The sequence below is a fragment of the Macrobrachium nipponense genome, chromosome 46 (genome assembly GCF_015104395.2).
Source record: "Macrobrachium nipponense isolate FS-2020 chromosome 46, ASM1510439v2, whole genome shotgun sequence".
Lineage (NCBI taxonomy): Eukaryota > Metazoa > Arthropoda > Malacostraca > Decapoda > Palaemonidae > Macrobrachium > Macrobrachium nipponense.
The window spans coordinates 39,510,290-39,521,754 of NC_061106.1; the positions used below are offsets into that span (position 1 = coordinate 39,510,290).

At 58.5% G+C, this 11,465-nt stretch overlaps 1 protein-coding gene across 1 annotated transcript; it reads left to right on the forward strand.

Annotated features, from left to right (window-relative positions):
• Positions 1 to 9,872: 9,872 nt before the first annotated feature.
• On the forward strand, positions 9,873 to 10,781 carry LOC135214701 (inverted formin-2-like). The gene has a single exon (XM_064249033.1). It carries the CDS (start codon positions 9,873 to 9,875, stop codon positions 10,779 to 10,781), a length of 909 nt encoding a protein of 302 aa, XP_064105103.1.
• The last annotated feature ends 684 nt before the right edge of the window (positions 10,782 to 11,465 follow it).

An 11,465-nucleotide genomic window follows, 5' to 3' on the forward strand; every position in this document is an offset into this window, starting at 1 on the left:
TATTATTATTATTATTATATTATATTATTATCTATTATATTATTATTATATTATATTATTATTATTTTAGTATTGGTGTTTTTGTTGTTATTATTCTATTTATTATATTATTATTATTATTATTTTATTCATTATTATCATTATTAGTATTTTAGTATTATTATTACACGGAATTTCAATCATTGAAATTCAAGCCCACAAAAAGAAAATGTTACTGGTGTTGAAAGAAGTAACAGAAGGTGAGAGGAAATACAGAAAAGATCAATTTATTAGATAAAGAAAAAATGAAATTATATTATTTTACGAGATATCTTCCAGAAATGGTGCTTCTACACCCACACTTTTGGTTGGACTCCAAGTCTCAGAGGAAACGAAATCGGGGAATACATTTCTCTCGAAGAGAGACTGATATTGCTTCGAAAGATCTCTATGAAGTCGATCCTGGCAAGGAAACCCTGGAGCTAGTACTGAAAGACCTTGACCTTACTCCGCCTGAAGAATTGGAAGGAGGCTCCGATTTGAAGACAATCCAGAGGGGGAGCTCCGAAGCTCCGAGCACTGAAAGATGCTTCATCTCCCGAAGACGTCGGAGACCAGATTACTGGGAATTTCAAAAAAGTTTCCCGAGGGCAGGATTGGAAACTAAAGGAAAGAGCAAGCAGACTTGTATAGTTATACAACAAAATGAAACCCATTGTAACAATTGGTTGTGCTTTGTAGCTCATTGTTAATGCTGTTATACCTCGGTGTCGACCGCCCTTCGGACGTTTTTTTTTTTTTTCATTTGGTCGCCGAGGGAAACGATTATGACCTTACACACTTATAGACGATTGCGTAAACGACAGTGAACGGACCTTGGAATTCTACCAACGCGGCCAGGCATTGCTGCCACCGGTCTTGTTGTTGGTGGTCGCCAGGTTGGTTGGCATATAGGAAATGGAAGTTTTGGCAAAGGAAATGAGGATGCAGACCAAGGAGCACGAAACTGACAGGAGGAACGCCCAAAATCCAGGTGTCTCTAGAACATCTGGGACAACCGAACCTGACAACGAACGACCGGAAACTCTGACAACGAAGAGATGTGGGGAAACACCAGGAAAACAGACAAGAGGAACGTCGAAACCCAGGTGTCTTCAGAACATCTTGATCAACCGCAAAATGGACAACGAACCAGGGGATGAAATCGAAAAAAAATCTAAATTGGCAGACATCATGCGTCTGCAAGAGGAACTGCTTGAGGGAAAGAAGCAGTTAGAGGAAAGAATTGAGAGATACTGCCAACAAAGAAACAGGATGGAGGGGAGTGTCTGGAAGAGGCACAAGAAGAAGTTCCTGGTATGAAGGACGAAAATGATGGCGATGGAATATGAGAACGAGCCGCGATTTAATACCAAAAAGAAAATGAAAAATGCGGCTGTCAAAGACGCCTATGGAGGTGGCTTTAGACCACAGCGTAGAACAAATACCTCTTGAAATAGGCAGGGCTCAGAACGAGGCTTTACAACGTCGACCGATTCCAAAGCGAGTTGTTAACGCAGAAAAGCACGAGCTAGAAACGGAAAATGAAGTTTCGAGAAAGGAGGAAGAGCGGAAACGCGCTCTTGAGAGAAGTCACCCAGAAAGGAAAGAGACTTTGATTGTACATGAGAAATTCTAAGAAGGCATCTGGAACAGAGAGAAAAAAATTCTCCCAAAAAAGGAAAGGAGGCTGGACAAAAAGCTCCCATTTACAAACATGCGAAGAAGGACATTGAAAGTGAAGAAAAAACGAAAGCAGGCAAGGCAGTGCAATCGGCCCAGGAGAAGGAAAAGTCTACGGAATTGGAGAATGAGTTTGAAGAAGAGGGAAAAAGCTGTCCTCGATAAAGAAAAGAACCTCTTTCAATTAGAAGAAAAGTTGCAGCGTAAGGAAGAAGCGTTCCTCACATTGAAGAAGAAATGTATCAAGCTGGAAGAAGAGTTACAAGCCAAAGAAGAGGGCTGTCATCGAAACTCAGAATAATTCTGTTGAGATTCGATGAGACAAGTACGGCGAGAGAAGATGAACTGATGGCAAGAGAATCGTCAGCCACCAAGAATCTGTTTCTGATGGAATCGTCAGAAATTACAGGAAAGAGAAGAAGAACTGGTGGCAAAGGAAAAGTCCGACCGCCAGCAAGAATCTGTTCTAATGGAATCGATCAAAATTAAAGGAAAAGAGAAGAAGGAAATTGGTGGCCAAGGAAGAGCCATCCGCCACCAGGAATCTGTTCTGATGAATTCGATCAGACATAACAGGAAGAGAACAAACTTGGTGAGAAAGAAGAAGTCCTTCTGTCACCAGAATAGAAGAGGACTTACAAGTCGCAAAGGCAGCCTCCTTCAAAACGAGGCAAGGTCCAGTGTAGACGATGGGTTACCCGAAGAATGTGAAACCCAAAAGTCAACGTTGTGAGACACCTCCAGTCGATGACGAAAAAAAATTCTACCTGACTGGAGAAGAAGAAAACGAATGTCACTAAACTCTCCATCGCCGATCCCCACACTTCCACTGAATGAAGTGGAGAATGTTAAAGAACAATGCCTCAAAGAGAGAAAGGGGAAAGGAAAGGAAAAAAATAGACGCAGAAAAAGAGGCAGGAGAGACAGCAAGAGGTCTTGGGGAGAAAGTCCAGTGTTAGAGGATGGGTACCCGAAGAAGGTGAACCCAAAGAAAGTTCGGGAGACACCTCCCAGTCGATGAGAACAGACTTCTACCTACTGTCACGAATGAGGGGAGAATGTGAAAGAAGAATGCACTCAGAGAGAATAAAAGGAAAAGGAAGGAAAATTAGGACGCAGGAAGAGGCAGGAGAGGAAAGTCAGAAGCGTCTTGAGAAGGAAAAACACTGCTCTTCAGAAGCAGCTGCCAGACTGAAGGGAAGACCAGTGAACCCTGAAGAAGGAGGATCTGGAAGTCCAAGCCTTTCAGATGATGGGACGCACCACTACCCGCTGTGGAAGGTCGACGTGGAAATGGCCCAACTATCCATTGCCAATCCATCAACATCATCATGATGTGGAAACAATTGGAAAAGATGGATAATAAGAGGAGAAGAAAGGAAAACGGAGAAGAAAACAGAGAAAGAGGCAGCGAGAAACAGAGTGAAGATTATGAGCCTGGGAACAGTGAACCTGAATCAGGAGTGAAGAAAATTCAATAATAGAGGACACTGTAGAAATGGCAAGCAACAACGAATCACACGATGAACAGCGAAAGAATCAAATGTATGGGAAGATTCAGAAGATGCGTCTCGAAAGAGCAAGATGAGGAAGACGAGGAGACTCAGAAGAAGAGGATGAGGAGGATGAGAGGAATTCTGAACAAGATGAGGAGGATGGAGGAGGACTTAGAAGAAGATTGAGGAGGATGTGGGAGGAATAGATCAAGAGAAAGAGGACTCAGAAACAAGAGGAAAGAGGATGAGAACTCAGAACATAACAGGCTAAAGCTAAAGCTAAAGCAAAAGTTAAAACTCAGGCTCAAGAGTAGTATGGCAGGATTCAGGTGGTACCCAGGAAACGAATTCCGGGACTACAGAAGATGAGGCGCCAAATGCGTCAAGCGGAAAAAAATGCCGCAAAGAAGCCGAAGGAGCAAAAGAGCCAAATGAAACAGGCTCGAAAACAACAAGTCCACCAAAAGGTTAAGAGGAATCAGGTCCCAGCGAGGAGGAAACACAGATGGTATTAAAGGATGGACAAGAGGTTAAAATGTCTGGTATGGAATTTGGCTTGCGGCGTGACAAACTGGCTTTCCCACCAAGGCAGGTGGATGGACTACACAAAAAGAAGGCGGCAACTACAAATTCCCACGGGGCAGGAAGATGGACTTCCACAGTGGGACCAATGGCTGGTTCCCCCCCATCAGTCATTGACTCCAACGACGGACTCCACCAGGGAGATCAGTGGGTCCCTTCACAACCGAGGCAGGCTGACGGACTATACCAGAGAGGGCCAGTGGTTGCCCTTCCCCGCGAGGACGACGGACGGGACTCTACCAGCGAGGCCATGGGTGCCCTTCCCCGCCGAGGCAGACGGACGGGACTTCTACAGCGGAGGCCTTGGGCCGCCCTTCCCCGCGAGGCGACGGACGACTCTACAGCGAGGGCCATGGGTGCCCTACTCCGCCGAGGAAAGATGGACGACTCTACCAGCGAGGGCCTTGGGTGCCCTTCCAGCCGAGGCAGACGGACGGACTCTACCAGCGAGGCCTTGGGTGCCTTCCCCGCCGAGGAGATGGACGGACTCTACCAGCGAGGGCCATGGGTGCCCTTCCCACGCCGAGAAGACGGCGGACTTACCAGCTAGGGCCATGGGTGCCCTTCCCCGCGAGGAGATGACGGACTTACCAGCGAGGGCCATGGGTGCCCTCCCGCAGGAAGTGGACGGACTCTACCAGCGAGGGCCATGGGTGCCCTTCCCGCAGGCAGGACGGACGGACTCTACCAGCGAGGGCCATGGGTGCCCTTCACCGACGAGGAAGATGGACGGACTCTACCAGCGAGGGCCATGGGTGCCCTTCCCGCCGAGAGGAGATGACGAACTCTACCAGCGAGGGCCAGGCGCCCTTTTTCCCCGCCGAGGAAGAATGGACGGATCCTCTAACCAGCGCGGGCCAAGGGTGTCCCTTCACCGCCGAGGAAGGATGGACGGAACTCTACCAGCGAGGGGCCTTGGGTTCCTTCCCCGCAGAGGAAGATGGACGGTACTCTACCAGTGGAAAAAGGGGGGGGCCTTAGGTGCCCTTCCAGACTAGGCAGGGCGGGACGGACTAAACCGGTCGAACTCTTCCCCCTGCTTCGGCCGGGATGGGCAGCCTCTCCTGGCCACCGCCGGTCGGAGCCCTTCCACCTTCTTCGGCTGGGATGGGCAGCCTCTCCTGGCCACCGATCCCGGCCGAGCCCCTTCCCTTCTTGGTGGGATGGGCATGGCCTCTCCTGGCCACCGCCGGTTCAGAGCCATTCCCCTCTTCGGCTGGGAGGGGCAAGCCTCTCCTTTGGCCACCGTCAGGTCGAGCCTTCCCATTCTTCGGCTGGGACGGGCAGGCCTTTCCTGGACATGCCGGGTCGAGCCCTTCCCCCTCCTTTCGGCTGGGGACGGGCGCCTCTCCTGGCCACCGCCGGTCTAGCCATTTTCCACCTTCTTCGGTGGGGACGGGCAGCCTCTCCTGGCCACCGCCGGTCGAGCCCTTCCCCCTTCGTCGGCGGGGACGGGCAGCCTCTCTGGCCACCGCCCGGTCGAGCCTGCCCCCTTCTTCGGTGGGACGGGCAGCCTCTCCTGGCCACACGCCGGTCGAGCCCTTCCCCCTTCTTGGGCTGGGAGGGCAGCCTCTCCTGGCCCACCGCCGGTCGAGCCCTTCCCACTTCTTCGCGCTGGGACGGGCAGCCTCTCTCTGGGCCACCGCCGGTCGAGCCATTCCCCCTTCTTCGGCTGGACGGGCAGCCTCTCATGGCCACCGCCGGGTCGAGCCCTTCCCCTTCTTCGGCTGGGATGGGCAGCCTCTCATGGCACCGCCGGTTCGAGCCCTTCCCCTTCTTCGGCTGGGACGGGCACCTCTCCTGGCCACGCCGGTCGACGCCCTTTTTTTCCCACTATCTTCGGCTGGGACGGGCAGCCTTCCTGGCCACACGCCGGTCGAAGCCCTTCCCCCTTCTTTGGCTTGGGACGTGGCAGCCTCTCCGGCCACCGCCCGGTCGAGCCCTCCCCTTCTTTGGCTGGGATAGGCAGCCTCTCCTGGCCAACGCCGGTCCAGCCCTCCCCCTTCTTCGGCTGGGACGGGCAAGACTCTCCTGTCCACCGCGGTCCCGCCCTTCCCCCTTCTTTGGCTGGGACGGGCAGCCTCTACTGTCCACCGCCGGTCCAGCCCCTTCCCCCTTCTGTGGCTGGGACGGGCAGCCTCTCCTGGCCACCGCCGGTCCAGCCATTCCCCCTTCTTTGGCTGGACGGGCAGCCTCTCCTGGACACCGCCGGTCCAAGCCCTTCCCATTCTTTGGCTGGGACGGGCAGCCTCTCCTGGCCACCGCCGGTCCAGGCCATTCCCCTTCTTTGGGCTGGACGGCAGCCTCTCCTGGCCACCGCGGCTCCAGCCCTTCCCTTCTTTGGTGGGAAGGCCAGCCTCTCCTGTCACCGTCCGGTCTGAGCACTTCCCCCTTCTTTGGATGTGACGGCTGCCTGTCCACCGCCGGTCGAACCCTTCCCCCTTCTTTGGCTGGGACGGCAGCCTCTCATGGCAACCGCCGATCGAGCCCTCCCCCTTCTTTGTGGGACGGGCAGCTCTCCTGCTCAACGCCGGTCTAGGCCCTCCCCATTCTTTGGCTGGACGAGCAGCTATCCTGGTTCCACCGCCGGTTCTAGCCCTCCCCCTCTTTGCTGGGAGGGGCCAAGCCTCTCCTGTCCACCGCCGGTCTAGCCCTTCCCCCTTCTTTGGCTGGATGGGCAGCCTTCCTCCGGCCACCGCCGGTCGAGCCCTTCCCCTTCTTTCGGGGGGACGGGCCAGCTCTCCGGCCAACGCCGGTCGAGCCCCCTTACCCCTTCTTTGGCTGGGATGGGCAGTCCTCTCCTGTCCACCGCCGGGTCGAGCCCTTCCCCGTCTTTGGCAGGCCGGGACGGGCGCCTACTCCTGTCCACGCCGGTCCAGCCCTTCCCTCTTGGGCTGGTACGGGCAGCCTCTCCTTGCCACGCCGGTCCAGCCCTTAACACACTTCTTTGGCTGGGATGGGCAGATCTCCTGTCCAGAGCCGGTCCAGCCCTTCCCCCTTCTTTGGATGGATGGGCAGCCTCTCCTGTTCCACCGCCGGTCGAGGCCCTTCCCCTTCTTTGGCTGGGACGGGAAGCCTCTCCTGGCCACCGCCGGTCGGCCCTTCCCACTTCTTTGGTGGGACGGGCAGACCTCTCCTGGTTCCACCGCCGGTCGAGCCCTTCCCCTTTTTTTGGCTTGGGACGGGCAGCCTCTCCTGTCCACCAACGGGTCGAGCCCTTCCCCCTCTCTTTGCGCTGGGGACGGGCAAGGCCTCTCTGCCACGCCGGTCGAGCCATTCCCCCTTCTTTCGGCTGGGAGGGCAGCCTCTCCTGTCCACCGCCGGTTCGAGCCCTTCCCCCTTCTTTGGCTGGGACGGGCAGCCTTCCTCGGCCACACGACGTGGTCGAGCCCTTCCCCCTTTCTTTGTGCTGGATGGGCAGCCTCTCCTGTCCACAGCGGTCAAGACCATTCCCCTCTTTGGCTGGGATGGGCAGCCTCTCCTGTCCACCGCCGGTCAAGCCTTCCCCCTTCTTGGCGGGACGGGCAGCCTCTCCTGGTCCCTCTGTCACCGCCGGTCGAGCATTTCCCCCTTCTGGCGGGATGGCAGGCCTCTCCTGTCCACCGCCGGTCAAGCCTTCCCGCTTCTTGGCTGGGATGGGCAGCCTCTCCTGTCCACCGCGGCGAGCCCTTCCCCCTTTCTTTGGCTGGGATGGGCAGCCTCTCGTCCACCGCCGGTCGAGCCCGATCCCCCATTATTTGGCTGGATGAGGCAGCATCTCCGTCCACCGACGGCGAGCCCTTCCCCTTCTTTGGCTGGGATGGGAGCCTCTCCTGGTCCACCGCCGGTCGGCCCTTCCCCCTTCTTTGGCTGGGACGGGGCAGCCTTCCTGTCACCGCCGGTGAGCCCTTCCACCTTCTTGGCTGGGACGGGCAGCCTCTACCTGTCCACCGCCGGTCGAGTCCTTACCCTTCTTCGGCTGGATGGGCAGCCTCTTCATGCACCGCCCAGTCGAGCCCGTTCCACCTTCTTGCCTTCCCCCTTCTTTGGCTGGGAGGGCAGCCTCTTCCTCGTCCAAGCCACGGTCGAGACCCTTCCCTTCTTTGGCTGGGAGGGCAGGCTCTCCTGCCCACGCCGGTCGAGCACTTCCCCTTCTTGGCCTGGGATTGGGCAGCCTTCATGGCCACGCCGGTCGAGCCCTTTCCCCCTTCTTTTGGGCTGGGATGGGCAGCCTCTTCCTGTCCCACCGCCGGTCGAGCCATTCCCCCCTTCTTGGCTGGGATGGGCAAGCCTCTCTGTCCACGCCGGTCCAGACTTCCCCCTTATTTGGCTGGGGATGGGCACCTCTCCCTAGCCACCGCGGTCGAGCCCTTCCCCTTCTTTGGCTGGGAAGGGCAGCCCTGAACGGGCAGCCTCTCCTGTCCCCCGCCGGTCGAGCCCTTCCCCTTCTTCGGCTGGGGTCCGGGCAGCCTTCCTGGTCCACCGCCGGCGAAGCCCTCTCCCCCTTCTACGGCTGGTACGGGCAGCCTCTCATGTCCACGAAGGTCGAAGCCATCCCCCTTCTTCGGCTGGGAGGGCAGCTTCCTGTCCCCGCAGTCGAGCCTTCCCCCTTCTCGGCTGGTAAGGGCAGACTCTACCCGTCCACCGCCAGGTCGAGCCCTTCCCCCTTCTTTGGCTGGGGACGGGCAGCCTCTCCTGGCCACCGCCGGTCGAGCCCTTCCAGTCTTTGGCTGGGACGGGCAGCCTCTCAGGGCCACGCGGTCGGGAGCCCTTCCCCCTTCTTTGGCGGGACGGGCAGCCTCTCCTGTTCCACCGTCCGGTCGAGCCCTTCCCCTTCTTTGGGGGTGCGGGGGGTTGCTGGGAGGGGCAGCCTCTCATGCCACCTCCGGTCGAGCCTTTCCACTTCTTGGCTGGGACGGGCAGCCTCTTCGTTGGCTGAGACGGGCAGCCTCTACTGTCCCACCGCCGGTCGAGCCCCTTCCCCCTCTTTTGGCTGGGGACGGGCAAGCCTCTCCTGTCACGCCGGTAGAGCCCTTCCCCCTTCTTTGGCTGGGATGTGCAGAATCTCCTTCCACTGACGAGTCGAGACCTTCCCCCTTCTTGGCTGGATGGGCAGCCTCTCCGGTTCCACTGCCGGTCGAGCCCTTCCCCCTTACTTTTGGGGGGGACTGGGACGGGGAGCCTCTCCTGTCACACCGACGGTCGAGCCCTTCCCCCTTCTTTGGTGGGATGGCGCCTATCTGTCCATCGCCGGTCGAGCCTTCCCCCTTCTTTGGCTGGGACGGGCAGCGCCTCTCCTGTCCACCCACCGGTCGAGCCCCTTCCCCTCTTTGGCTTGGGACTGGCAGCCTCTCCTGTCCACTGCGGTCGAGCCCTTTCCCCCTTATTTGGCTGGGATGGGCAGCCTGTTTGTCCCCTGCGGTCGAGCTTCCCCCTTCTTGGCTGAGATGGTTGCCTCTCCTGTCCCTGGCCAGTCGAGCCCTTACTTCTTGTGGCTGGAACGGGCAGCCTATCCTGTCCACCGCCGGTCGAGACCTTCCCCTTCTTTGGCTGTACGGGCAGCCTTCTTCTGTCCACACGCCGGTCGAGGCCCTCCCTTCTTTGGTGGGACGGCAGCTCTCCTGTCCACGCCGGTTCGGAGACCTTCCCCCTTATTGGCTGGGACGGGCAGTATCTCCTGTCCACCGCCGGTCGAGCCTTTCCCCTCTGGCTGGGACGGGCAGCATCCTCCTGTCCCCACCGCCGGTCGAGCCCTTCCCCCCTCTTTGGCTGGGACGGGCAGCCTCTCCTGTCCCACCGCCGGTCGAGCCTTCCTCCTTCTGTGGCTGGGACGGGCAGCCTCCTCCTGTCCATCCGCCGGTCGAGCCCTCACCCCTTTCTTTGGCTGGGATGGGCAGCCTCCTGTTCACCGTCGGTCGAGCCCTCCCCCTTCTTTGGATGGGACGGGACAGCCCAATCATGTCCACTGCCGGTCGAGCCCTTCCCCCTTTTTGGCTGGGATGGGCAGCCTACTCCCTGTGTCCACCGAAGGTCTAGCCCTTCCCTTCTTTGGCTGGGAGGGGCAGCCTTCTTCTGTCTCACGCGGGTTCTAGCCCTTCACCCTTTTTGGCTGGGATGGGGCAGACCTCTCCTGTCCACGCCGGGTCTAGCCTTCAACCTTCTTTGGGTGGGTATGGCAGCCTATCCTGTCAACAGCCATGGGCAGCCCTCCTGTCCACGCCGGTCGAGCCCTTCCCCCTTCTTGTGGCTGGGGGATGGGCAGCCTCTCCTGTCCACCGCCGGTCAGCCTTCCCCCCTTCTTTGGCTGGATGGGCAGCAGCTTCTCCTGGCCACCGCCGGTCTAGCCCTTCCCCCTCTTTGGCTGGGATGGGCAGCCTCTCCTGTTCACGCGGTCAAGCCCTTGCCCCTTCTTTGGCAGGTATGGGCAGCCTCTCCGTCCACCGCGGTTCAAGCCCATCCCCATTCTTTGGTGGGATGGGCAGCCTCTCCTGTCCACCTCCGGTACCAGCCCTCCCCCTTCTTTGGTGGGAAGGGCAGCCTTTATGTCCACCGCCGATCCCAACCCTTCCCCCTCTTTGGTGGGATGGCAGCCTCCCTGTCCACCGCCGGTCAAGACCGTCTCCCCTTCTTTGGCGGGATGGGAGCCTCTCCTGGCCCACCGACGGTCCAGCCATTCCCCCTTCCTTTGGCTGGGATGAGCAGCCTCTCTCCTGTCACCGCCGGTCTAGCCCTTCCCCTCTTTGGCTGGGATGGGCAGCACCTCCTGTCCACCGCGGTCCAGCCCGCCCCTTCTTTGGCTGGATGGGCAGCCTCTCCTGTCCACCGCGGGTCCAGCCCTTTCCCCATTCTTTGGCTGGGATGGGCAGCCTCTCCTGTCCACCGCCGGTCCAGCCCTCCCCATTCTTTGGCTGGGATGGGCAGGACTTCCTGTCCACCGCCGGTCCAGCCCTTCCCCCTTCTTTGCGCTGGGATGGGCAGCCTCTCCTGTCACCGCGGTCCCGCCCTTCCCCATTCTTTGGATAGGGATGGGCAGCCTTCCTCTGTCAACAGCCGGTCCAGCCCTTCCCCTTCTTTGGCTGGGATTTGGGCAGCCTCCCTGTCCACGCCGGTCAGACCTTCCCCCTTCTTTTGGCTGGGTGGGCAGCCTCCCTGTCCACCGACGGTCCAGCCCTTCCCCCTTCTTGGCTGGAATGGGCAGCCTCTCCTGACCACCGCCGGTCGAGCCCTTACCCCTTCTTTGGCTGGGATGGGCAGCTCTCGTTGTCCACCGCCTGTGAGCCCTTCCCTCCTCTGTGGCTGGGATTGGGCAGCCTCTCCTGGCCACCGCCGGCGAGCCCTTCCCCGTCTTGGTCTGGGAACGGGCAGACTCTCCTGGCCACGCGGTAGAGCTTCCCCCTTCTATTGGCTGGGACGGGCAGCCTCTCCTGGCCACCCGCCTGTCGAGGCCCTTCCCCCTTCTTTGGCTGGGACGGGCAGCCTCTCATGTCCACCTCCGGTGAGCCCCTTCCCCCTTCTTTGGCTGGGACGGGCAGCCTCTCTTTGGCTGAGGCCGGGCAGCATCTGTACACCGCCGGTCGAGCCCTTTCACCCTTCTTTGGCTGGACGGGCAGCCTCTCCTGTCCACCGCTCGGTTAGAGCCCTTCCCCCTCTTTGGTGGACGTGCAGCCTCTCCTGTCCACTGCCGGTCGAGCCCTTCCCCATTCTTGC